General features: G+C 43.4%; 1 protein-coding gene across 1 annotated transcript; it reads right to left on the reverse strand.

Annotated features, from left to right (window-relative positions):
- Positions 1 to 5,323: 5,323 nt before the first annotated feature.
- LOC115465607 (GTPase IMAP family member 9-like) lies at positions 5,324 to 6,130 on the reverse strand. Its single transcript, XM_030196251.1, has one exon. The coding sequence runs from the start codon at positions 6,128 to 6,130 to the stop codon at positions 5,324 to 5,326; it is 807 nt and encodes a 268-aa protein (XP_030052111.1).
- Between the last annotated feature and the right edge of the window lie 18,963 nt (positions 6,131 to 25,093).

Genomic DNA, 25,093 nt, shown 5'->3' on the forward strand with positions numbered 1-25,093 from the left:
CCCACCCTTGGCTACGCCACTGGTGTAGGCATGTCTTCTGGATGCGCACAGCTCCATTTTTCAGCACGCCTGTAAAAAAGGCGTTAGTTTTGGCTGAAAATGGGCATGCGACAAAATAAAAATTGGAATGCGTCCATTTTGGGTCTGAGACCTCACCGCAACCCATTGACTTAGTGGTAAGGTCTCATGCATTAACTGGACGGTAATTGTCAGTACGCTTATGTTCTTATTATAGAGTTAGTGTTCAATGCACTTCATCTAACCACCTAAATTGTGGGGCCCAGTTACAAAACTGTTCCTTTAGGACTGACTTCTGTAAATGATGCCTAAAACCCCCCCAGCACCAAACAAATATCGCTAAGCACTATTCTATAAATGGCGCTTAAAGTTAGGCGTCATTTATAGAATAGCACTTAGCGCCAGGAACCGCAACTTCTTTTAGGAGCGGCCATTTACATCAACAAACCCCCTGGTGTAAATCCCCACGCCTAAATTAGGCAGGGATCTCCAGAATTCTATAATAACACGCATAAATAAAAGGAATGCCCCTGATTTCGCCCATGACCCTCCCATAGCCGTGCCCTCTTTTTAGACTCGCATGTAAAATTTACACATGGATCCTGCATCCAATTTAGGTGCATATATTTTAATTAAAGCAAATTAGCACCAATAATTACTTGCTAAAATCCCAATTATCGGCACTAATTGGTTTATTATTCAATTAAATGACATGTAAATTGGGCACACACCCACATTTGCGTGCACAATTTAAAGTGCCATTTATAGAATTCAGGGGTTAATGTCCATTTCCACATTTATGCTGACATAGTATATTGTATGATTTATTTAGTGTTTCCTTCTTAGATGGTAATGAAATGTATTTAAAACTCTGTAAGAACACTCCTTGCTTGTTACCCTAATTACAATAACTGACTATAAATGAAGAGTTATCCTAGGGTTGGGTGGGTGTTAGGGGTGGGTGGGTGTTGGGGGTGGGGTGGGTGGGAAGACTAAACTAGATCCTGCAGTGCCTGCTAGATTCTATCTGTTAATGCTGTGGTACAAAGTTTTTAAAACTAAGTGGAAAAGACTATGGAGATTAGTTGATAAAATTTGCTTTTTATATTTTTATTTTGCCTAACACTAACCTACAATTCCTCCTTTAAACCCCAATCTTTAAGTTCCCAAAGCACAAAGCAAAATAGCTTTCACTTACCAGAGAAATGTCCTCTTCTCTCGGAACTTCCTCTTACACTGCTAATCCTATGATTAAAATTACTTACAAAACTCTTAAAGATTTGGATCGAGTTTCAGAAACCCCGTGGTCCAAATCACTTTACTATGCCATATAGAGGGGCATAATCGAAAGGGGCGCCCAAGTTTTCCTGAGGACGTCCCCGGCGAAGGGACGTGGAAACCCGTATTATCAAAACAAGATGGGCATCCATCTTTCATTTCGATAATACGGTCGGGGACGCCCAAATCTTGACATTTAGGTCGTCCCTAGAGATGGTCATCCTTAGACTTGGTTGTTTCTGATTTTCGGCGATAATGGAAACTAAGGACGCCCATCTCAGAAACAACCAAATGCAAGCCCTTTGGTCATGGGAGGAGCCAGCATTCATAATGCACTGGTCCCCGTCATATGCCAGGACAGCAACCGGGCACCCTAGGGGGCACTGCAGTGGACTTCAGAAAAAGCTCCCACGTACATAGCTCCCTTACCTTGTGTGCCGAGCCCCCCAAAACCCACTACTCACAACTGTACATCACTACCATAGCCCTTATGGGTGAAGGGAGGCACCTAGATGTGGGTACAGTGGGTTTCTGGTGGGTTTTGGAGGGCTCACATTTACCACCACAAGTGTAACAGGTAGGGGGGGATGGGCCTGGGTCCACCTGCCTGAAGTGCACTGCACCCACTAAAACTGCTCCAGGAACCTGCATACTGCTGCGATGTACCTGAGTATGACTTTTAGGTTGGCATAGAGGCTGGCACAAAACATTTTTAAAGTTCTTTTTTGAGGGTGGGAGGGGGTTAGTGACCACTGGGGGAGTAAGCGGAGGTCATCCCCGATTCCCTCCGGTGGTCATCTGGTCAGTTTGGGCACCTTTTTGTGCCTTGGTCATAAGAAAAACCGGACCAGGTAAAGTCGTCCAAATGCTTGTCAGGGATGCCCTTTTTTTTTCCATTATGGTTCTGCCTTCGCTACGCCTCCGACATGCCCCTGGGAACTTTGGTCATCCCCGCAACGGAAAGCAGTTGGGGGCGCCACAAATCGGCTTTTGATTATACCGATTTGGGCGACCCTGGGAGAAGGACGCCCATCTTCCGATTTTTTGTCGAAAGATGGGCGTTCTTCTCTTTTGAAAATAAGCCTGAAGTATAAGCCTCACATTTTGATTGGTAGAAAAAGGATTTTTGGCCTACCTGCAAACATTAGGACATTGGTCCTCGTACTGATCCCACCCCACCCCCCTTCTTGTAAAACTTATGCAGCTTTAAAAATGCATTTTAACTTATCTTTTTCCCAGTTCTTTAAATGGCTCCAACTTTTTTCATCTATTAAGAAATCCAGTTTAGCTATTACAAATTTGAAAGAGTTTCCTGATTCATTATCCTATTGTAGACAATTTATAGCATTAGGTCACTCAGCTTCTCATTTTTATATGATACTCAAATCTCTAAATTCCAATAAACTGAGTGGCCTGAAAAGTTTATACTTTCCAAGATGGGGAACGAGACACGTTCTGGTTCATCAAAATTTGCTCATCCAGATCTTCTGTATTAACTCAATCTATGTATTTACCAAGGGGTACCCCTAACCACCCCCTCTCCAAAAAACATTACGTGATGTGATACCCACAAGCGAGCCTTCTCTGGAGTAGCCCTCATACACTGCAATGGACTCCCTGAAAGGCTCCGCTTAACACAAGACTGCCTCTACTTCAGGAAGCAGGTGAAAGCTTGGCTCTTCAACCGGGCCTTTAATGGAAGAAGTAACTAACTTGTTAGTCTCACTCACACACACAAGGAGTAACACGGGCTGCACATACTGCATCAGGACATGTTTATCCACTCCTACCCTAGCTCAGATAATATTTAATCATCTCTCTGACCTCAGGTGCAACTTTTTTTTAAAAATTAGTCACTTTATTTTCTAAATCCGCTTAGTCTATTACCTATCTATATGTTCCATCTTTCCTTATACCCTAAGCTGTCTATTAAATAATGTTCTATTACATATTGTGCTGACATTGTAATTAATATATTATGCCATACATTATATTTATTGAATATTTTTACTGCTGTAATTGTCTATTGCTTATGTTTGATTTATTCTTACTGTATAACGCCTTGAGTGAATTCTTTCAAAAAGGCAGTAAATAAATCCTAATAAATAAATACATTTTCTCTGGCACAGATCCCATTAGACTCCCATTTAGATCACACTGTCTAGATCCTTCATTTTCCAAAAATTGTTGGTCCTGTAAAAAAGAGCTAGGCTCTATGTGTCATGACTCTTGGAGCTTGGTAATTAGAAGCCCCAATATCATGGAGCATAACCCTGACACAGCAATCACCTGAAGTCTCTATTATTTTATGAAGTCTCTTTTATTGAATAAATCACAGATAATTTACTCACAGATAGATGTTCAGGATACAGAGACTTCTTAATCTGGAGGTTGTGGGAGGTGGAGATCTGAAGAGAGGTAGTTGTATTGCAGGGGGAGGGGAAGGTAGTTGAACAGGTAGAAATAATCCAAAGCTGGGTGACTGGAATGTGCGATATCTCATTTGGAAGAAGATATTCACAGGGTAAAAACCAGGTTCTTTACAGGGCATTCTCAGCAGGACAGAGCTGTGTGGAGCCAGATGGTGTTGGCTCCATGTCCCTGGCTATAATGGAGGAAGAAGCCCCACGTGGCTGAAAGGACAAAGAAGTGGTGGGGCTTCACACAGGGAGGAGCAGATAGAGACCAATGGGGACAGAGCCTGCCATCGGATAGCAAGGGGTAGTCCTAGAGATAGGAGGGAAAGGTCATACCTGGCTGACCTCTGAGGACAGATAGTAAGACTGAACAGGAAGACAAAAGAGCCAAGCTTGGCAGAGAGAGAGAGAGAGAGAGAAGGTCTGAGCAGCCTCACAACCAGTGATAGCAGTTCTTACACAGCCAAACAAGTGTGGTTGCACTGCCTGTGAACTACATTACCCACAGTGCATTGCTCATATGTTTTTCCAGTGGGAAACTGCAGCAATGATAGTCCTTGGGACTGAGAATAACAGTAAAGGCATTACACACATTTTAGGATCACGTTATAAACTAGTGCGAGGCTGTCGGAGGACAGAACACTATGAAACATATGCTATATGAATGTACATATGTTCAAAATTATTTGAATGCTACTTGGTCCATGTAACAAAGTGGCCTAGTGGTTAGAGCACTGGTCTTGACCTCCAGAGGTGGCTGGTTCAAATCCCACTGCTGCTCCTTGTGATCTTGGGCAAGTCCTTTAAGCCGCCATTGCCACAGGTACAAAATTAGATGGTGAGCCCCCTAGGAACAGGGAAATACCCAACTCACCTTGAGTTACCTACTGAATAAGGTGTGAGTAAAATCAAAATAATAAATACATTTTGCCTCTTACTTGCAAGATTGCTTATGGATATATTATTTTATGATCCATATGTTTCCAACATATTCTCGATCAATATGAATGTTCTCTACTAGACATGTTTCTTCCAGTTCTGTTTTATACAATATGTATTTGTCTGCTTGCTGTGTAATGAGCACCATACATTAAAACACAGTACATGAGCCAATAGGTGAGATATATGGTAATTCTTATGGAATAAAAGAGGAAGGTAATAGATGAGAGAAAGGGGTTAACAATATGGATTATATAATGAACTCTATTACAATTATTAACTACTTGTGCTTAAAGTGGAGTGCCACATGGCAGCCCTCGAGGGCCCTCAACAAGCTCCCCTTCAGGATATCCCTTGCGAATAGGCATTAGTGGTATTTGAATACTATAAGAGAAGTGCATGCAAATATCCCGGAGATGTCCTAAAAACCAGGCCTTCTAGGACCTGCCATTTGACATCCCATATTGACATTCAGTATTTCTAAGCTATTGCCATTAACCAGACACTTAGTAATCAGATTAATTTCTGGTTCTAAAGGAGTCAAAATGTTTTATTAATCAAAGAGGCAAGGCCACTAGAAGTAAAGAAGAGATCCGCTTACTGTTATTTTCTTTTTATAGATTTACAGGGACATTGTGTTACCATTTTGGAAAGGTTTCTAAGTAAAAATATTAAATAATACAACAGTTTTTTAATAATCCCATGCAGATGTTTTCTCTACCCATTTCCCTGACCTCACGTAATTCGCCATCCGATGAAGTAAGGTGCCGAGACTCCATGGCTTTTAAGAGCTTCCTTTCTTTTTTATGTATTGCTCTAATTTCTTTCCTCATCCTTTTTCTTTCTTCCCGGAGCTCTATTTCAGCCTTGATGAACATTTTATTGCTGTAACACGTTTCCCCATTTTTCATCACCAGATCATCCACCATGTCGATCAGCTTGGAAACCTGCCTTTTGAGCTCCTCCTCGGGTGCCTTGTTGTTAAAAGCAATGAACCGCCCTTCACAATGATCAATCAGCATCTCAACATCTCTAGTCTTATTTGCATGTAAATAACTCTCTAGGGTTCTGCCTTTTAGCTCATCTAGCCTGGTGAATAATATAATCATGTACTTCGTTCCTTCATCTCCAAAGATATCGTTGATTAGATGGAATGCTTCCCTTTCTTCTTCAGTGAGACGACTAGTCAATGAAAACACTTGTATTATAGCATGGAGGCCTGGGAAGGACAGGACAACACAACGGCCAATCTCTTTGATTGATTGCTCAAGAGTAAGCTCTGGGTCGAAAAGGCCTGGAGTATCAACAACCACTAGTTTTCTCCCGTTCCAGGTTCGGCTGCCTTTGCTGCAAACCTTACTTATTGCACTTAGAGATAGCTCTGTGCGGAACTCTTCTCTCCCAAGAATGGTGTTTCCTGTTGCACTCTTCCCAGTTCCAATTTTACCAACTAGAGCTAATCTTAGTTCTGGGCTCATACCATTTTGATCTTCTTCCAAATCTATTAGAAACAAATTGTACAGGTTAGAACCACCTTGATGCAGGAGCAATAAGTCAAGAAATGTGGGTAGATGCCTACCATTTCTATATGCAGGCTCAGAATTATATTTATGAACAGAATGAACAAGAAGAAGATGAGACATTACATCAGCACCATGTTTTATGGAGCAATTTTATAAAGCTTTTCCTGCATAATGGGCTAGATTCTGTATATGGCGCCTGAAACTTCTATGCAGAAAAAAACTTATGCCTAGTATGCCTACATTTTATAGAATATGCTTAAATTTCCACACAGTATATAGAATTACACCGAGCGCCTCTAGACATGACCAAATCTAGTGGCGGCCATTTACGCCATGTTTTACTTGGCATAAATCCCAATGCCTAAATTAGGCACAGAGCGGGTGTATTCTAAAATAGATTTTAGAAACACCCATGCCCTGCCCATGGCCACACCCCCTTTTCAACTATACGAATTAGAATTTACGTGCACCACATTACAGAATATGCTTAGCGAGTTGTACACGTAAATCTTAATGCCAATTAGTGCTGTTAATTGCTTGTTAACATTCAATTAACAGTGCTGATTAGCTAGTTAAACAATTAAGTTATGCGCATTGTTATAGGATACGCTTTGAGTTCCATGTGGAAATTAAGGTGTGATATATAGAATCCCGGGGTATGCGTGTCTTACTCATGGAAAAGGGCCTTTCATAAAAATTCATGACCACAAATGCATGTTAAAAGTAGGTACTACTACTACTACTTATCATTTCAATAGCGCTACTAGACGTATGCAGCGCTGTACACTGGACGTGAAGAGACAGTCCCTGCTCAACAGAACTTATAATGTAATTAGGACAAACAGGACAAATAAGGGATAAGGGAATTACTAAGGTGGGAATGATAAAGCATGGGTACTGAACAAGTGAGTAAGGGTTAGGAGTTAAAAGCAGCATCAAAAAGGTGGGCTTTTAGCTTAGATTTGAAGACGGCCAGAGATGGAGCTTGACGTACCGGCCCAGGAAGTCTATTCCAGGCATATGGTGCAGCAAGATAAAAGGAACGGAGTCTGGAGTTAGCAGTGGAGGAGATGGGTGCAGATAAGAGAGATTTACCCAGTGAACGGAGTTTCCGGAGAGCAGTGTAGGGAGAGATAAGAGTAGAGAGGTAATGAGGTACACAAATAGAGGGCACTTACCTTTATGCAATATGCGTGCAGGAATTCTTTGGGCTCTTCTTTAGATGGCGCAGAGGCGGATTTATTTGATAAAACATGCAAGTACACATAGGATATAAGTACTCATCTATCCTTTCTTGGAGCAGGTGTAACTATGTCCATGGGCATTTGTGCGCTATTGGGGATGAATCTGGGAGCCTACAGTGACGTACCAAGGGGGGGTGGTGGAGGCGGTCTGCCCCGGGTGCACGCCACTGGGGGGTGCCGCAGCACGCGCCTGTCTGCTCCCAGGTCGCTACGCTCGCTAAATTCTCTCGTTCGCTGCAGCAGCTCCCTCCTTCTGCCCCGGAACAGGTTACTTCCTGTTCCGGGGCAGAGGGAGGGAGACCTGCAGCGAACGAGAGAATTTAGCGAGTGTAGTGAACTGGGAGCAGACAGGCGCGCTGTGGCACCCCCTCCCAGCGGCGTGCACCTGGGGGGTGGTGTCATTTCGTGGGGGGGGGGGGGGGCGCTGCACCCGGGGGGGGGGGGGGGGCGCATCGGCGATCCGCCCCGGGTGCCGTCGAAGCTAGGAATGCCACTGGGAGCCTATTTTATAAAGTACGCTTAAAATAAGAGTAGATACCCACACAGCAGTCTGGAGAAACTGGGAAACTGAAGAAATAAAGAAACAGCAGTATGGCAACCATGATGCTTTATTGATTCATGACAGACCCGATGCAGCCACGTTTTGGCATAAGCCTGCCATCGGGGGTGTATGGTCATGTTGAAGCAAACATCAGATTCATGAAGGAGCATCAGATGATTTAGAAATAGCGATAAATCTGTCCCAGTAGATTCAATGTGTTAGCGTCTTGGCTGAATCTACTGGGACAGATTTATTGCTATTTCTAAATCATCTGATGCTCCTTCATGAATTTGATGTTTGCTTCATCATGACCATGTACCCCCCCCCCCACCCCCCGATGCAGGCTTACACCAAAACATGGCCATGTCAATTCTATGTCATGAAGCAACAAAGAGTCATGGTTGCCATACTGGTGCTTACTCCTTTATTCCTTCAGTTTTCCAGATTCTCCAGACTGTTGCGTCATCATCTACTTTTGGGGTGTTTCGCTTCTCCATACCTACATCTTTCTGGCTTAAAATACGAACCTTTGTAGACTTCTCAAATAGGCACCTGTTATAAAATTACTCCAACAAAGACAATTTTCAAAAGTCTTTTACTTGGGAAATTATGTGTTCTGAAAATTGCACGCCCACATCCTGTCTACAGTAAAAGTACAGATAGGGATCCACAGAGCACATCCTATTACCCTGGGGAAAGGAGGTAGCCTCAGATACTGGGTCAGGTTGACAAAACCAACGATGAAAGTAATTTTGCTTTTTCAAAACTAGGTGCATGTTTTGGAAGGGGAAAATATCTACAGAAAAAAGCAGAGGGAGAGAGAGGTTAGTGACCACTGGGGGTGGGAGGGGAGGTCATCCCTGATTCCCTCCAGTGGTTATCTGAGGGCACTTTTTTGTGGCTTATTTGTTAATAATGTCTATAGAGAATCCACGTGTGTGGAGAACTCAATAGATCCCACGAGGCGTCAAATTAAAATAAAAAAAGTTGGGAATATAAGCCAGGCTATCCAAAGACTGAAACCAAACTAAAATTAAAATATATAACGTTTAATGGTTTTGAAAGAAATAATCAAAAAATCTCAATGCTCAAAAAAGTGCCAATTAAAAGATCTGCAGACAGGATCTAAACATGGTCTTGAAAAAGACCGTTCACTGAGTAATCCGTCTACCGCTACGCACTGCACCAATTGGCACCTTTTTGAGCATTGAGATTTTTTGATTATAACTGATCATAATCTCTATTCAATGTATATTTCAATTATCAGACTCCTGATGTAGGCCATCTGGCCAAAACACAACGTTGTGTCGAGTCATTTGAGTTATTCTCTATGTATAATTGATTTTTATTATTTGTTTCAAAATCATTAAACGTTATATATTTTAATTTTAGTTTGGCTTCAGTCTTTGGATAGCCTGGCTTATATCCCACCTTTTTTTATTTTTATTTGTTAATAAAACAGGTCTAGATCAAAACGTCCAACTTCTAGCCCTGGATGATTTTGTTTTGTTTCATTATGGCAGAAAAACATCCAAGTTAGTCCAGTATCTAAAAGAACTCCAAAGCTATATACTTGATCCTTTGCCATGATGTTAGATCCCCCCATAACAGGGAAGGATGGGAGTAAGTACAGTTCTCTCTAGGAACTCGTAGAAGTTTAGTCTTGGATGAGTTCAGCTGGAGTTTATTCAGCACCATCCAATTCTTAATTGCAGTCAAACAAGTCAGCAGTTTTTTCTGTTGATCCTTACAAAGACGTCCCAAATGGAACATATAGCCGGATACACAGCAGCAATAATAAGCCAGTTATTGCTTTACGAATGCCTTTAATAAATCCGAAACAGTTTTGTCATCAGTGGAAATCCTGAATCTAAAAATACTTGGAGGGGCATTTTCGATATGACGTCTAAGTCAGACTTTGGACGTTTTAACAAAAAACTTCCAAAATCCGAATAGGAAAACTCACTTTCGAAAAGAAAAATGTCTATTTTTTTTTGTTTCGAAAATGATTTGGATGTTTTGCTTTTTGGACGTTTTGTGATTTGGTCTTTTTATTTTCTGGTTCATTTTCGAAATAAAATCGTCCAAGTGTTAAATGCACAAAAATAAGCCATTGAGACGTAGGAGGAGCCAGCATTTTTAGTAGACTGGTCCCCCAGACATCTGCTCATTGTTAAATTAAAAGATTACATATATATGAAACATATTAAAAAAGGGATAAAATATAATATAATCATCCAAGAAGAATGTATATTACATGGAACGTATTCTAGAGGGTGAATAAACATTTAATGCAAAAGCCAATAAGAGGATACATCAATTAATGTAGCAACAGTTCTATGAGTTGTATGGGAAAAGGTATGGTACTGATAAAAAGGTTAAAAAAAATAATACAAAAATGCACATGAAACTGGGGGTAAAGAGTAGTGATAAGAAGACAATGACATAGGCACGAAGAAACTAGTGCCGAGGAACGGTACTGAGGTGACAGTAACACAAGTGCAGAGAAGTGGGTGCTGAGAAGCAATATTCTGTGAGAGATGGTGAGGATAGAGAAACTGAATAATATGGCAGGCTGCTGAAAAAGCTGGAAGATGTATAGAAAAACTGATACTGAAAGGCGGTATTAAGCTGACAAAAACGCGAGTGCAGAAGAACTGGTGCTGGGAAGCAGTGTGGTGAAATGTGAAAGAAACTAACAATGGAGCGATATAGCAGGACTGCTAAAAAGAAGGGCGGGAGAAGAGTGTGACTGAGAGTGAGAAGTGCCATATGAATAAAGGGAAAGGGAAATGGGACTTGACATACAGCCATTTTGTGGTATTTTGCAACTACATTCAAAGCGGTTTACATACATATATTCAGGTACTTATTTTGTACCAGGGGCAATGGAGGGTTAAGTGACTGATCTCATCTCATGGTTTCCAGTATCATCTTTATGCAGATGGCACCCAGCTATATCTCTCCACACCAGACATCACCGCGGAGACCCAGGCCAAGGTATCGGCCTGCTTATCCGACATTGCTGCATTGATGTCCAACTGCCACCTGAAACTGAACATGTCCAAGACCGAGCTTATCGTCTTTCCACCAAAACCCACTTCTCCTCTTCCTCCACTCTCTATCTCAGTTGATGGCACCCTCATCCTCCCCGTTTCATCTGCCCGCAACCTCGGAGTCATCTTCGACTCCTCCCTCTCCTTCTCTGCGCATATCCAGCAGATAGCCAAGTCCTGTTGCTTCTTTCTCTTCAACATCAGCAAAATTCGCCCTTTCCTCTCAGCACACCACCCGTACTCTCGTCCACGCTCTCATTACCTCTCGCCTTGACTACTGCAACCTACTCCTTACTGACCTCCCACTTAGCCATCTATCCCCCCTTCAATCTGTTCAGAACTCTGCTGCACTTCTTATATTCCGCCTGAACCGATATACTCATATCACCCCTCTTCTCAGGTCACTTCACTGGCTTCCAATCAGATACCGCATACAGTTCAAGCTTCTCCTTCTTACCTACAAATGCACTCAGTCTGCAGCGCCTCATTACCTCTCTACCCTCATTTCCCCTTACGTTCCCGCCCATAACCTCCGCTCACAGGACAAATCCCTCCTCTCAGTACCCTTCTCCACCACCGCCAACTTCAGGCTTCGCTCATTCTGCCTCGCCTCACCCTATGCTTGGAATCAACTTCCTGAGCCCTTATGCCAAGCCCCCTCCCTACCCATCTTCAAATCCTTGCTCAAAGCCCACCTCTTCAATGTTGCTTTCGGCATCTAACCTTTATACCTTTCAGGAAATCTAGACTGCCCCTATTTGACTGACTGTACATTTGTCCTTTAGATTGTAAGCTCCTTTGAGCAGGGACTGTCCTTCTATGTTAAATTGTACAGCGCTGCGTAACCCTAGTAGCGCTTTAGAAATGTCAAGTAGTAGTAGTAGTAGTAGTGACTTGCCCACAGTCACAAGGAGCTGAAGTGGGAATCGAACCCAGTTCCCCAGAATCAGAGCCCGCTGCACTAACCGCTGGGCTATTCCTCCACTAGTAACAGTCCCTGTAACAAAGTAACATAGTAGATGATGGCAGAAAAAGACCTGCATGGTCCATCCAGTCTGCCCAACAAGATAAACTCATATGTGTATACCTTACCTTGATTTGTACCTGCCTTTTTCAGGGCACAGACCGTACAAGTCTGCCCAGCAGTATTTCCCGCCTCCCAACCACCAGTCCCGCCTCCCATCTCTGGCTCTGGCACAGACTGTATAAGTCTGCCCTCCACTATCCTCGCCTCCCAACTACCAACCTCTCTTCCCCCACCTGCTCCGCCTGCCCTTGCAGATCACCAATGCGGCCGTGCAGGCTTCTGTTTCTGTGAGTCTGACGTCCTGCACATACGTGCAGGACGTCAGACTCACAGAAACAGAAGCCTGCGCGGCCGTGTTGCTGATCTACAAGGGCAGGCTTCTACATGGAATGTTGCTAGTGGAATAGCAACATTCCATGTAGAATCTCAAGAGTAGCAACAGAATCTCCATAGTAGCAACATTCCATCTCGAATCTCCAATAGTAGCGACATTCCATGTAGAACCTCAAATAGGGAAAGGAACTGGGACTTGATTTACTGCCTTTCTGAGTTTTTTTTGCAACTACATTCAAAGCGGTTTACATATATTCAGGTACTTATTTTGTACCAGGGGCAATGGAGGGTTAAGTGACTTGCCCACAGTCACAAGGAGCTGCCAGGGAATGAATGCAAAGTGAAAGAGAAAGGGGACAGGAGGTAAATGATAAACAAACAAACAAACAAAGATAAGTGTAAAAAGACAAAAAGGGGGGGGGGAGCTAATACGACAGAAGAAAGATAGTGCAAGACGGAACTGGTACATACCTGCGGAAACAGTCAAACACATGAGAAAAAAAAAAGTGCTGGCAATGTTTATAATCACATTTTTTGGGGGTGGGGGGTGGTAAAATACACCTTACCACAGCCAAAGGAGAAGGAGCTTTGGGAGATTTTGACCTATCCCACAGGGTTCTCCTCTCTCTCCAGCTCTATTTAATGTCTATATGTCTTTGTTTTGTCATGGTTTTATCTCCCTCAGTGCTATTTCTCTTACTACTCCCAGTCGAGAAGGACATAACCTCTGTTTTACCTAGTATTATGCAAATATAAAGAGAATTGAACCAGAGGCGTAGCCAGAAAACAGATTTTGGGTGGGCCAAGGCAAGAAGTGGGTGGGCACCAAGTGTTCTCCTCCCCCCCCCCCCCCCCCCCCCCACCACCAAAAAAATATCTCAGCTGGCGGGAAAACACTTCTTTCCACCTTGGCAGTCTGCAGCAGGCATGTGCTGAAAACTGAGCATGCACAGGTGCCGGTATCGTGGAGAGTAGTGTTTTCGTTACTATCGGGGGAAGTCTTCAGCTGGCGGAGCTTGGGATCCCCACTAGCTACCGCTAAATGTGTGCTACTGTTGGGTGGGCCTGAGCCCTAAGTGGGTGGGCCTCAGCCCACCAAGGCCCACCTGTGGCTACGCCACTGAATTGAACAGCTTAGCATTGCACATGGGTTTAAGCTTAACAAAAAAAAAATTTACTATGGTTAAATCGATCTGGTACATATATACTTCTTCAAAATTCTCATTGGGAAATGCTTTGACCTTTGAGTTAGAAAGGGTTTCCACAGTTTAGGGAGTGCATTTATTTATTTATTTCATTTGTATCCCACATTTTCCCACCTATTTGCAGGCTCAATGTGGCTTACGTTATGCCGTAGTGGCGATCGCCATTATCGGAATGAGAAATACAGAGTGGTATTGCATTAAAGTTCATAAGTGAACACTTCATTATCTCTGGCTCCTCAGATTAATTAAATTTTTTTTAAAAATGTCATTAATTGAGAAATGTTCATGCTTTATTAATCAGAACAACATTTTGTGGTTCTGGTCCAGTCATTCATTTTCTCTCATCTAGACTACTGCAATACTCTACATTGTTTATTGTCGTCTACTTTATTGTCCAGATTACAGGTTTTACATAGTACAGCAGCCAAGTTAATTTTTTGCAAAAAGAGGTCCAACCATGCTACAAAGTTCCACTGGCTTCCAGCATCTGCTCAAATCTCTTTTACACTGGCATGTTTGATTTATAAAACTTTTGATGGATCTAGTCCAAAATACTTGGTAAAATGATTTTCTTTTCCATTGTCACCTTCTTTTTCCAGAGCAGGTATGTCTCGATTCCTGTATTTTCCATTGTTATTGGATGTCAGATATAAGAAGTCGTTGGAATTATCCTTTCCTTATCCTTATTGTGCACTTTACCGATTTCTCTTAGAACAACTCCTACTTGTTGGTCCTTTCGTAAAAGTTTGAAGACTTACCTTTTTCAAAAAAGTTTTATATTATGATTATTTTCTGTTTCAATATTGCAACCTGTTTTGAACCAGAATTTCGGGAGTTGGCGGGCTATAAAACTCATCATATCCTATCCTATCCTGTCAATAATCAAGTCTTCCACAAGAAAAAAGGAAAGCAAACTGTTCTTATGCTTGAAAGAGGGTAGAGGCACACACACACACGCTCACAGTGGCAGAGTACTGACATTGGGGGAAAAAAACCCCAAAAATTCCAGAAAATAACACAGCACAAACTCATCATGCTGTCTTTTAAAGAAAGCTTCAATGGTCTGGGTGGGGAACTCGGAGACCTCTGAGATGTACCTCTACTTCAATTCTCTTATTTTTATGTCTAATATATTTTATTGTCAATGCAAACCACAATAATACCAAACATAGATATAGTTCAATGGCAATAAGAGCAAATAGAATAAGCCAAATTCAAGTTGCTAATTAACTTTTCCAGGGTCCTCCCCTCTTCCCAAAACCCTCCCCTCTCTCACCCTCCCATCCTAATACAAGTCAAATACTGTTTCAGTCTCAATTATACATAACTGCTGTAGAATCAGGGCCGCCGAAAGGGGGGGGGGGCAGGAGGGACAAAATTCCTTGGGCCCAGGCCTCCAAGGGAGGCCCGGCACCACAGTCCCCGGTCTCACCCACCCGCCCTCGGCTCCATCGACAGCCCCCCTCCGTCCGCCACTGGGCCAGGCCCCCTGCATTCAAATCACAGCGCCTCAACTCCGTGTGAAAGTGCAGTGGCAGATCGCCTCCCTTCGGGCCTTCCCTTCCTGTGTCACTGTTACGCTCTGCTACACTTCTCCAGGATGGGTTGGTTTCTGTTTCCTAACCTAGCAGCCGTCATCCGTGTTGGATCATGGACAGCAGCCATCTTGGCTAGCTCAGGAGGGGGCAGCCATCTTGGAGTAACGAGGTCAGGAAGGAAGCCCATATTTGGATGTAGGCACCTCTGCTGATGGGGGCAGCCATCTTGGAACAGCTGCTCATGGTTGAGCCTAATTCCTGCTCTATTTAAAGCCCTGTTTCCAGTCCTTCCATGCATCGGCTTCTATTCGCTTAGAGGTTGTGGTCTTCATCTGTTCCAGTGTTTTCCTGTGTTCCTGACCTTGGATTGTTTACTGACCATGCGTTGTGTTGCTGCCTGCCCAGACTTTTGGATTGCTCTCTGTTTTGATGCTTCACTGACTCTTTGCTCCTGGACTGTGTCTGCCTGCCTGCCTGCCAGCCTGGTCAGCGGTTGTGCAACCCCGCCGGTTCCAGAAGTCCTGGTGGCCGCCTGCACCTGGGGGCTCAACTACCAGGGAACGGTGGTCGCTCCCCAGGTGAAGCTAGGGGTTGTCTGGCTGCCTGATCGAGTGCGGTGCCACTTCATCTTCGCCGTGCTCAGTCGGGGCACAAGGGCTCACATTCACCAGGTCATAACAGTCACGCCCTCGTCTGATGTAACTTCCTGTTTCTGCGAGGGCAGGACACAGGGAGGGAAGGCCCAAAGGGAGGCGATCTGCTGCCGCTGCGCTTTCACATGAAGGTGAGACGCTGTGATTTGAATGCAGGGGGCCCGGCCCAGTGGTGGATGGAGGGGGACTGTCAACAGGGCCGGGGGTGGGCGGGTGGAGACCGTGGTGCGGTGGCCTCGGGGGGGAGGGGGCGGCAGCAACCTTGGGGGGGCAGCAGTGGCAGGGGCGGGGCCCCAGGGGTGGCCTTGGCCCGGCCCAGTCTCTCGGCGGCCCTGTATACAATTAGATAATGTATTAAGGAACACTGATCTGATCCTTACTGTATAGGTCTGCAAATATGAAGTCCATAAAGTTATAAAATGTTTCCTTGCCTTTACACCACTCTCTTCTACTGTTAAATGCTCCATAGTGAGGAGGTCATGCATAAGATTCTTCCACTGTGTGATGGTAGGGGGAGTTGGATGTATCCATTGTACCAAAACACAATGCTTAGCCATCAGGGCTGACTTACGAAGAAAAAGGACAATCTTATGGGAGCCCTCTGCTACTCCAGTAATATCATCTAAAACACACATTCTTGGGGTGGCCACCCATCTCCGCCCATAGAGGTCCCCCAAATAAGCCCATAGTCTGGTCCAAAAAGCTTGAATTGCCAGGCATTCCCACACCATATGACGGTAGGTAACATCAGGATTCCCACAATTCAAACATGCTTTCGTATTAGGCATTCCCATCTTCCTTGCCCTAGTTGGGTGTATATACATAAGTAAAAAAAAACCTTATAATGTATTTCCTGCAAACAGATACTGCCCGCCAATCGTGGTCCCTCTTTCAAAGTCAACAACAAACGTTCTAGGGTATATTCTCCAAAATCTTGTTCCCAGAGGGATACCACTCTTGTTAATGGAGTAGCATCTATTACTTTCTTAACTGTAGCATAGTATAGGCTGGTAAGGCCTCTATGAACTGCCAATAGCGGCCACCTATCATCACCTACCGGGTTGGTATGAAATAAGCCTAGAACATAATGTTGCAACTGCATATAAGGGTACCGATCTGCCTATGGCAGGCGATACTTCCCACTTAACAGTTCATAGGAGTCCATCTGTGGTTCGTAATTCTCTCTTTTTTTTTTTTTTTTTTTTAATGTATTTTTAACAGGAGCTAGAGCCAAACAGGGCACTCCCAAACTCAATGAAACCCAGGTATAAACTGAGTCAGGAGAAAAACCGAAAGGCACCCCTATCCTTGACAAATACAGCAGAAATACCGGTTAAGAAAAAAAAAAAGCCCCTCCAAGGCCAAAGGAGCTCAGAATAAAACTGGCTCAGAAGAGAATGCCTCCATGGAAGAAATACAGCTCAGCTGAAAACTAGCTAGATCAAAGTCAAGAGCTGCAGGAGGGGGCTGGGGGGGGGGGTCCGAGAACACTGCTGAAAAATGCCCGCCAGCAATACAAAGCCTGGATGCTGCCAAACTGAGCACAAAACAAAAAGAGATTGTGGAGCACTGCCAAACAGTGGCGTAGCCACAGATGGGCCAGGGCCCACCCACTTAGGGCTCAGGCCCACCCAACAGTAGAACACGTTTAGCGGTAGCTGGTGGGGATCCCAAGCTCTGCCAGCTGAAGTCTTCCCCTTGATGGGAACGAAAACGCTACTCTCCACGATACCGGCATCTGCGCATGCTCAGTTTTCAGCGCATGCCTGCTGCAGACTGCCAAGGTGGCAAGAAGCATTTTCCCACCTGCTGAGATATTGTTTTGGTGGTGGTGGGGGAGGGGGGAGAACACTTGGTACCCACCCACTTCTTGCCTAGGCCCACCCAAAATCTGTTGTCTGGCTACGCCCCTGCTGCCAAACCAGAGACAAAGCAAAGATGAGGCTCATGTCCCAGGCACTCAATGTCTCTGGAGAGTACCAGGGGCCAAGGCACTAAAAGGACCTCCAGAAACAAAAAGGAACCCCTCAGGGCCAAGGAACCAGGAGGTATAGGGTAGGAAGGAGATTCTGTAGTTCTCAGTCTCCACCCACCTGCTGGTAGGAGTGCATAACCCAGTCTGGAGAGACGCTAAGGAAATTCTTATTTCATTTGTTTTCAACTTCACCACTCGTTGATACTAGTAAAAAAACATGAACAGCCATTACCTTTTGTTTTTTAAAAATGACTTTGAATGTAATATCCAGTTTGTCAAGTGACTGATGTATTTGGTATTGAGTTTGCGATCTATCCTTTGTTTCTTATACATTCAACCTGCAACTTCCCCGAGTACAGGTTCAGAGCGGGTTAACAGAATACTCAGTAAAATACAAATTACAGATAATATCACCTTTCCCTCAGTCCAACTCTGTAATAAAAATTCAGAGAACAAAATGAGATTTCAACTGTTTTCGAAACACTGTATTCAATGACAGCGGTCTCAAATTTACTGGAAGCATTCCGAAACCTCACCATTTGAAATATTATAGACCTTTCTCTAATACTTTTAAATTTAATCCCTCGAAAAGAAGGAGCCTTGAAGATAAAATGAGTGCAACTATGTTGCATTCTTCCAGTTCTTAGCAAGATAACAAATGGACAGCTGCCCTCTAATATTTTAAAAACAAAACAAAACATAATTTACAAATTATCCTTGCTCTTAATGGAAGCCAATGCAACTCAAGCAACAGTAGATGGATACATGACCTTATTTAACTTTACAAAATATAAGTCTAACTGCTGCATTTTGGAGCATCTGAAGGCTCAGTAACTACTTTTTTGTAATTCCAACATACATAGAATTGCAGTAATCTAGTTGAGACAGAATTATTAACTGTACAAAATACTTTAAAATGGCTTGGAATAATGGCTATAAAAATCAAAGATCAGATGTTAAGCACAATAGATTGGGACTAAAGAATTCCAGGTCATTTTGTGAACTGTGATTACTCCCCTCTCTCCCAGCCTTTCCTCTCTCCCCCCTCCCCCAACCACACACAAAATGTCATGGGTGATAAATGTTCAAGCAAAGGAATTCCTTGAGGATGTGTGGGGTGAATTTTTCTGCTAGAGAAGATCACTGAACAAATCCTGAAGATAGACCAATGTTTCCTCCTGAGCAGAGAAGGGCGTGTTTATTAAATCCACGGAAATGATCCAATCTACTGCAATGATTTGTGCTATCTACACTCTACAGTCATCAACTGGGTTTGTTATAACAAAGCACCAAATCCATTAAGCCAGTGTATATAATCATTTATGATTTGGTAATAATATTTTAACAAGTTACAGATTTAAAGCAAAGGTTTTTTTTTTTTGTTTGTTTTTACCTTTGTACAGATGAACTGGAAGACTCCGTCTCTTTTCAACAGCAGATTGGTCCATCTTGTTCACTGTTCTCTGAGTTTTGTTCCAACTGTCCTATTGTCCATAGAACAGTGGGGTTCTGAATCAAGAGAAGTGAGGACGTTCTAAGTTTTTGCCAACAGATGCGACTGCACTTCAATAGCCCTTGTTCATCCTTACAAATTGACAAATTTGTTGTGAAAGAAACATCTGTTTAAAAGTTTAAAATAGACAGTGAGTTAATTCTGTTTTGTAATATGATCTACTTTAACAATTTCTGGTGGTAGCTTATAAAAAGTGGTGTGGAATCTCTTAACACTCTGTTCAGCTTGTTCCAATACAGTGTGAGCGGGAAAAATATCACCAAATTCTTTATGTGGACGAAGGTGATCCCTGCACCAGTTTATTTAGAGAGCTTACTTATCCGCTCCCTTATCTGCCCTGTGAGTTTCAGCACAGTGATTCTCATGGGTTTTGTGTGGGGTCATAAGAACATAAGCATTGCCATACTGGGACAGACCGAAGGTCCATGAAGCCCCACATCCTGTTTCCAACAGTGGCCAATCCAGGTCACAAGTACCTGGCAAGCTCCCAAAACGGTGCAATACATTTTATGCTGCTTATCCTAGAAGTAAGCACTGGATTTTCCCCAAGTGCATCTTAATAATGGCTTATGGACTTTACTTTTAGGAAGTTATCCAAACCTTTTTTAAACCCTGCTTACCACATTCTCTGGCAACGAATTCCAGAGTTTAATTACACGTTGAGTGAAGACGGGGCATCAGTTGCTAGGGAAGGAGCATTTGCACATGCCAGAGAGCTTTTTCTGTCTCTTCTGGGCTTTGGGAAAGACAGTCCAGTCTGCAGCCGTCGGGATGGCATTAACCCATGTGTGTGGCTGATTATATCCTGCCTGTCCATGGAGAATATATGATGTCTCCTGTGATGTCACCATTGTGTCAGCCAATGATCAGCAGATGTTGGCATTTCCTGGATTCTGGATGTTTTATGTTACAAACCTTAACAGTACTTAAATATATGTGAAAGGGGTTTCTTTCTTTCTTCAACCAATTTCAACATTAAGGAACAAATAATGAATAAAAGAGACATCAAAGGAATATACCTTGTATATTCTGGATGTATTATATAGGCATCAGTTCCAATATTCTGTCCTCCACTTCTCTGGCTTGAGAGTTGACAGCTCCAGCAGTATATATCCACAGAGCAGTACTTCCTCTCTCTTAGGCTACTACTCCCATCACCCCTGCAGCCTATTGGGAGGCTGTACTTCACCAATGGGCTATGAGGAGGAAGCTGCAGCAGCCTATTGGCTGGCTGTGTTTGAACAATGGGCTGCAGGAGGATGAGAGGAGCTGCAGCAGCCTATTGGCTGGCTGTGTTTGAACAATGGGCTGCAGGAGGATGAGGGAGCTGCACCAGCCTATTGGCTGATTATGTTTGAACAATGGGTTGCAGAAGGAGGAGGGAGCTACTGCTGCCTATTAGCTGGCTATGTGTGAGTGACCTCTATAGACTACATTGGGGGAGCAGGGAGCTGCAGCAGGGTGCAGAATATAGACATTTCTTGTGTGCAGTGGGGAAGGCAACAGCTGCAGATATCAACTAGGTATCACTGGTCTGCCAATGTATTGGAGCTGAGAATGGATCCCTGAGACAGGATGTTGGTATCTGTGGTCACAATATCAGAATCTCCTCCATCATTTTCTCTCCAGGCACACAGAACAGTGATCAAGAGTCTCTGTAAGCTGGTTATATAGTTTCTGGACAAGCAAAAGCCAGTTCACACCAGGAAAATAACTACATGAGACTGGTAGGGATCAATATGAAAAAATCTATTTATTGGGCCTTCCCCAGTGTAGTTAGTTCCTTCTAAGGATTGGGTTGACATGAGCAAAACTTTTTCTTTGTGGAAGAGTAAGCCTACTAAACTGTGAACGAAAGAGACCAGGTGTTTGGATCCCACTGATGCTCCTGTGGTCTTGAACAAGTTACTTATTTCAAAAACTTAAACAATTACGTCTATGACAGTCATGTTTTTTTATATGATCATTTCAGAGTAATTGTTCAACTGTCAATCTTAACATTGTTGGATTATGGTAATTCTTTGTATTTAGAAATAACAGCTAAACATCTCTTTAAACTTCAGATGGTCCAAAACTCTACTGTTAGACTAATTTATTCTAGTTCTAGGTATGAGAGAGTATCTCCTCTATTGGCTAGGTTGTACTGGCTGCCGGTTCAGGCTAGTTTGGTTTTTAAATCCTTATATGGTGTATGTACATTGTATGATTAAAAAAAAACAAATAATTATTTTTCTCGCTCATGTAGTCACTTATTACTGGCTTTTCCATTCATTAGATCTATTTGATTTAAAGCAATATTTTCTGGTTCTTTTTGGTTTTCTGCTGTTCTTATTTGGAATAATTTACCAGTGCAGCTTAATTCTTTAAGGAATTTGTCTGTTCTTCAGAAGGTGTTAAAAACACATTTCTTTCCTTATTAAGTTTTGGTATAAGTAATCTGAGTATTATCTTTTTATAGTTTTTACTTTGTGACATCCTGATATATGTTTCAGCATTTACTTTGTTACTTCGCCTTGAATCCTTTTGAGAGAGTTGGCAGGTTATAAGAACCTGATAACATAACATAACTTAACCCTCCATTGCCTCAGGTACAAACTAAGGGCCTCTTTTACCAAACCCCGCTAGTGATTCCCGTACGAAATCATTACTGTGTTTTAGTAAAAGAGGCCCCTAGATTGTAAGCCCTCTGGGGACAGGGAAATACTTAATGTAGCTGAATATAACATGCCTTGAACTACCTCTGGAAAGGCATGCGCTAAAACCTAAAACATAAAGTTACATTAGCCTGTGAGTGCTATTTACTGTTATACTACACAATATGGTAATTTATTATAGATCACATTTGAATATGTGTTTATTGAAATGGCATGTTTATTTAAACTATTCAGGCACTACAAGAGAGAAGAGATTCAGCACATAAACCCGGAATGGCTTGGTCTGAAATGTTTCTGTGATTGAAAGTATTTTGAAATGACAGACAACTTTTTTTTGCTGTTGTTGAAAGGAAAATAGCTCTTCTTGGTGGCTGGGCATTATTTTTGTGTCTTGCATACAAAGAGGGACCTAATCGACAGGGACGTCCTCGTTTCGATTTGGATGTCCTAGCAAAACATCCCCATCCAGGGGTGGGGAAACACGTATTTTCAAAACAAGATGGATGTCCATCTTTCGTTTCGATAATATGATCTAGGACACCCAAATTCTGAAATTTGGTCGTCCTTGGAGATGGTCGTCCCTAGACTTGGTCATCCCTAGACTTGGTCGTTTCTGATTTTCGGCAATAAGGGAAACCAAGGACATCCATCTCAGAAATGACCAAATGCAAGCCATTTGGTCATGGGAGGAGCCAGCATTTGTAGTGCACTGGTCCCCCTGACATGCCAGGACACCAACCGGGTACCCTAGTGGGTACTGCAGTGGACTTCATAAATTGCTCCCAGGTACATAGCTCCCTTACCTTGTGTGCTGAGCCCCCCCCCCCCCCCAAAACCCACTACCCCCAACTGTACACCATAGTGAAGGGGGGCACCTAGATGGGGATACAGTGGGTTTCTAGTGGGTTTTGGAGGGCTCGCTGTTTCCTCCACAAACGTAACAGGTGGGGGGATGGGCCTGGGTCCGCCTGCCTGAAGTGCACTACACCCACTAAAACTGCTCCAGGTACCTGCATACTGCTGTGATGGACCTGAGTATAACATTTGAGGCTGGCATAGAGGCTGGCAATCAATATTTTGAAAGATGTTTTTTGAGGGTAGAATAGGGGTTAGTGACCACTAGGGGAGTAAGGGGAGGTCATCCCCGATTCTCTCCGGTGGTCATCTGGTCATTTCGGGCACCTTTTTGTGCCTTGGTCGTAAGAAAAACAGGACCAGGTAAAGTCGTCCAAGTGCTCATCAGGGATGCCCTTTTTTTTCCATTATGGATCGAGGACGTCCATGTGTTAGGCACGCCCAAGTCCCGCCTTTGCTATGCCTCCGATATGCCCCCTTGAACTTTGTCCGTCCCTTTAACGGAAAGCAGCTGGGGATGTCCAAAATCGGCTTTCGATTATACCGATTTGGACGACCCTGTGAGAAGAACGCCTATCTTCCGATTTATGTCGAAAGATGGGTGTCCTTCTCTTTCGAAAATGAGCCCAGAGGTCTCCAAAACAGAACAAGAATATCAAGAATACAATCCTTACACAAGTGTTAGGTTTGGAGCAGCCTTATGAGCAGTAGGATTGATTTTGTTGTCTTTTTTAAAAATCTTGGTGGATGGACATAGTATTGCTTTCATAACACACGTTGTAGTCATCTTACTGTGCCCACACCCCACTGTCACCAATTACTCAGTGAGTTTTAAACTTCAGTGCACTTACAGCCAGGTGTTGCTTGTTGGATCCAACAGCTGATTGCTGGCAAAAACATTCTAGTTTGTAATAATTTTTTATAGCTTGCTTGAGTCTTACTTATGCCAGACTTAAAGTTTAGCTTGTCCTTTCTTGGAAAAAACATTTGCTAGCTGAGGAATTGTTTTTCCTGCATACCGTCAAGAATTACAGCCAGAAAATACTCTACAGTGATAATGTGCAGGAAGTGATAACCTTGACTTTGCCTGTCTACGAAACATATACAATTTAAGGGTACCAGTTAAACTGCTCTCTCCCTCCAAGATCTTTCATTAATTTTTATTTTCTTAGTCTCTTCCCTGAACTTATTTATCTATTTGAACCAGTGGAGGAGTAGCCTAGTGGTTAGTGCAGCAGACTTTGATCCTCTGGAACTGGGTTCAATTCCCACTGCAACTCCTTGTGACTCTGGGCAAGTCACTTAACCCTCCATTGCCCCAGGTACAAAATAAGTACCTGAATATATGCAGGGCCGGCCCTAGGGTTTCTAGCGCCCTTCTGCAGTCTATTAGTCGGTGCCCCTACCCATCCAGAGGCGGGATCACTATGGCTCCGCCCCCACAGTAGACACACCCCTTTTACCAGCCATGGCATCATTGAAAATATTACACCAGTATAGAAGAAAAATAACTTAGCACACAGACCAGAAATTAGGAGAACAGACAGTCTTGCCAACTCTGAAAAATAATGTGTTATCAAAAGTTCAGAATCTAACAAACAGATCCCTATTTAGACACTTGGTCTTGCAGTCACACATGTAGAACAGAGATAGCCCCTCTTCAAATTCTTCAAAAATTAACCTGAAATCCTAAGAAGTTAGACTCTGCATGCAGCACAATAGCCTTCCCATCGAGCAGAGCTTAGGATCTAGCTAGGGCAGACTTAATCAGCATAAACTAACATATTCTACAGTCTGAGTTGGACAGACTAACAGGAGTTACTGAAGTGGGAATGAGAGATAGGTGATGGTTAGGAATTGAAAGCAGGCATCTAGCCCTCCTGTCCTGTGAGTTGCTGTGTTGGGGGTGGGGTGGGGGTGGAAAAGGGTGGGTCAAGTGCAGCACTAAACAGCAGTCTCTGACAAAACAAGGGTCCAGGCTCTGCTGTGCTGTCTCTGTCTGAGCCCTCTCTGGGCAGAGGACAGAGGTTAGCTGAGCTCCCACAAGTTAATTCAGAGCCAGATTCAGTTGGAGCAGTGATGTCCTCTGACAAACACAAGGAGGATATTTCTCTGCTTGGGAGGGGGGAGGGGTTGGGACAGAGAGCTGACAGCTTTGGAGCCAGACTGAGATGAGCAGCAGAGATTAGATACTCAGCAGAGCTTGATTGCTTGCAAAGTGATCCCCTTGAAGGCAGGCGCCTCCCTGCAGTGCTTACCCTGCTTACCGGGTTTGACCGGCCCTGAATATATGTAAACCACTTTGAATATAGTTGCAAAATACC

The sequence above is a fragment of the Microcaecilia unicolor genome, chromosome 1 (genome assembly GCF_901765095.1).
Source record: "Microcaecilia unicolor chromosome 1, aMicUni1.1, whole genome shotgun sequence".
In the NCBI taxonomy this organism is placed as follows: Eukaryota; Metazoa; Chordata; class Amphibia; order Gymnophiona; family Siphonopidae; genus Microcaecilia; species Microcaecilia unicolor.

Bases quoted from the DNA above. Each gene is read 5' to 3' on its own strand.
- LOC115465607 (XM_030196251.1), bottom strand. From the start codon at position 6,130: ATGAGCCCAGAACTAAGATTAGCTCTAGTTGGTAAAATTGGAACTGGG.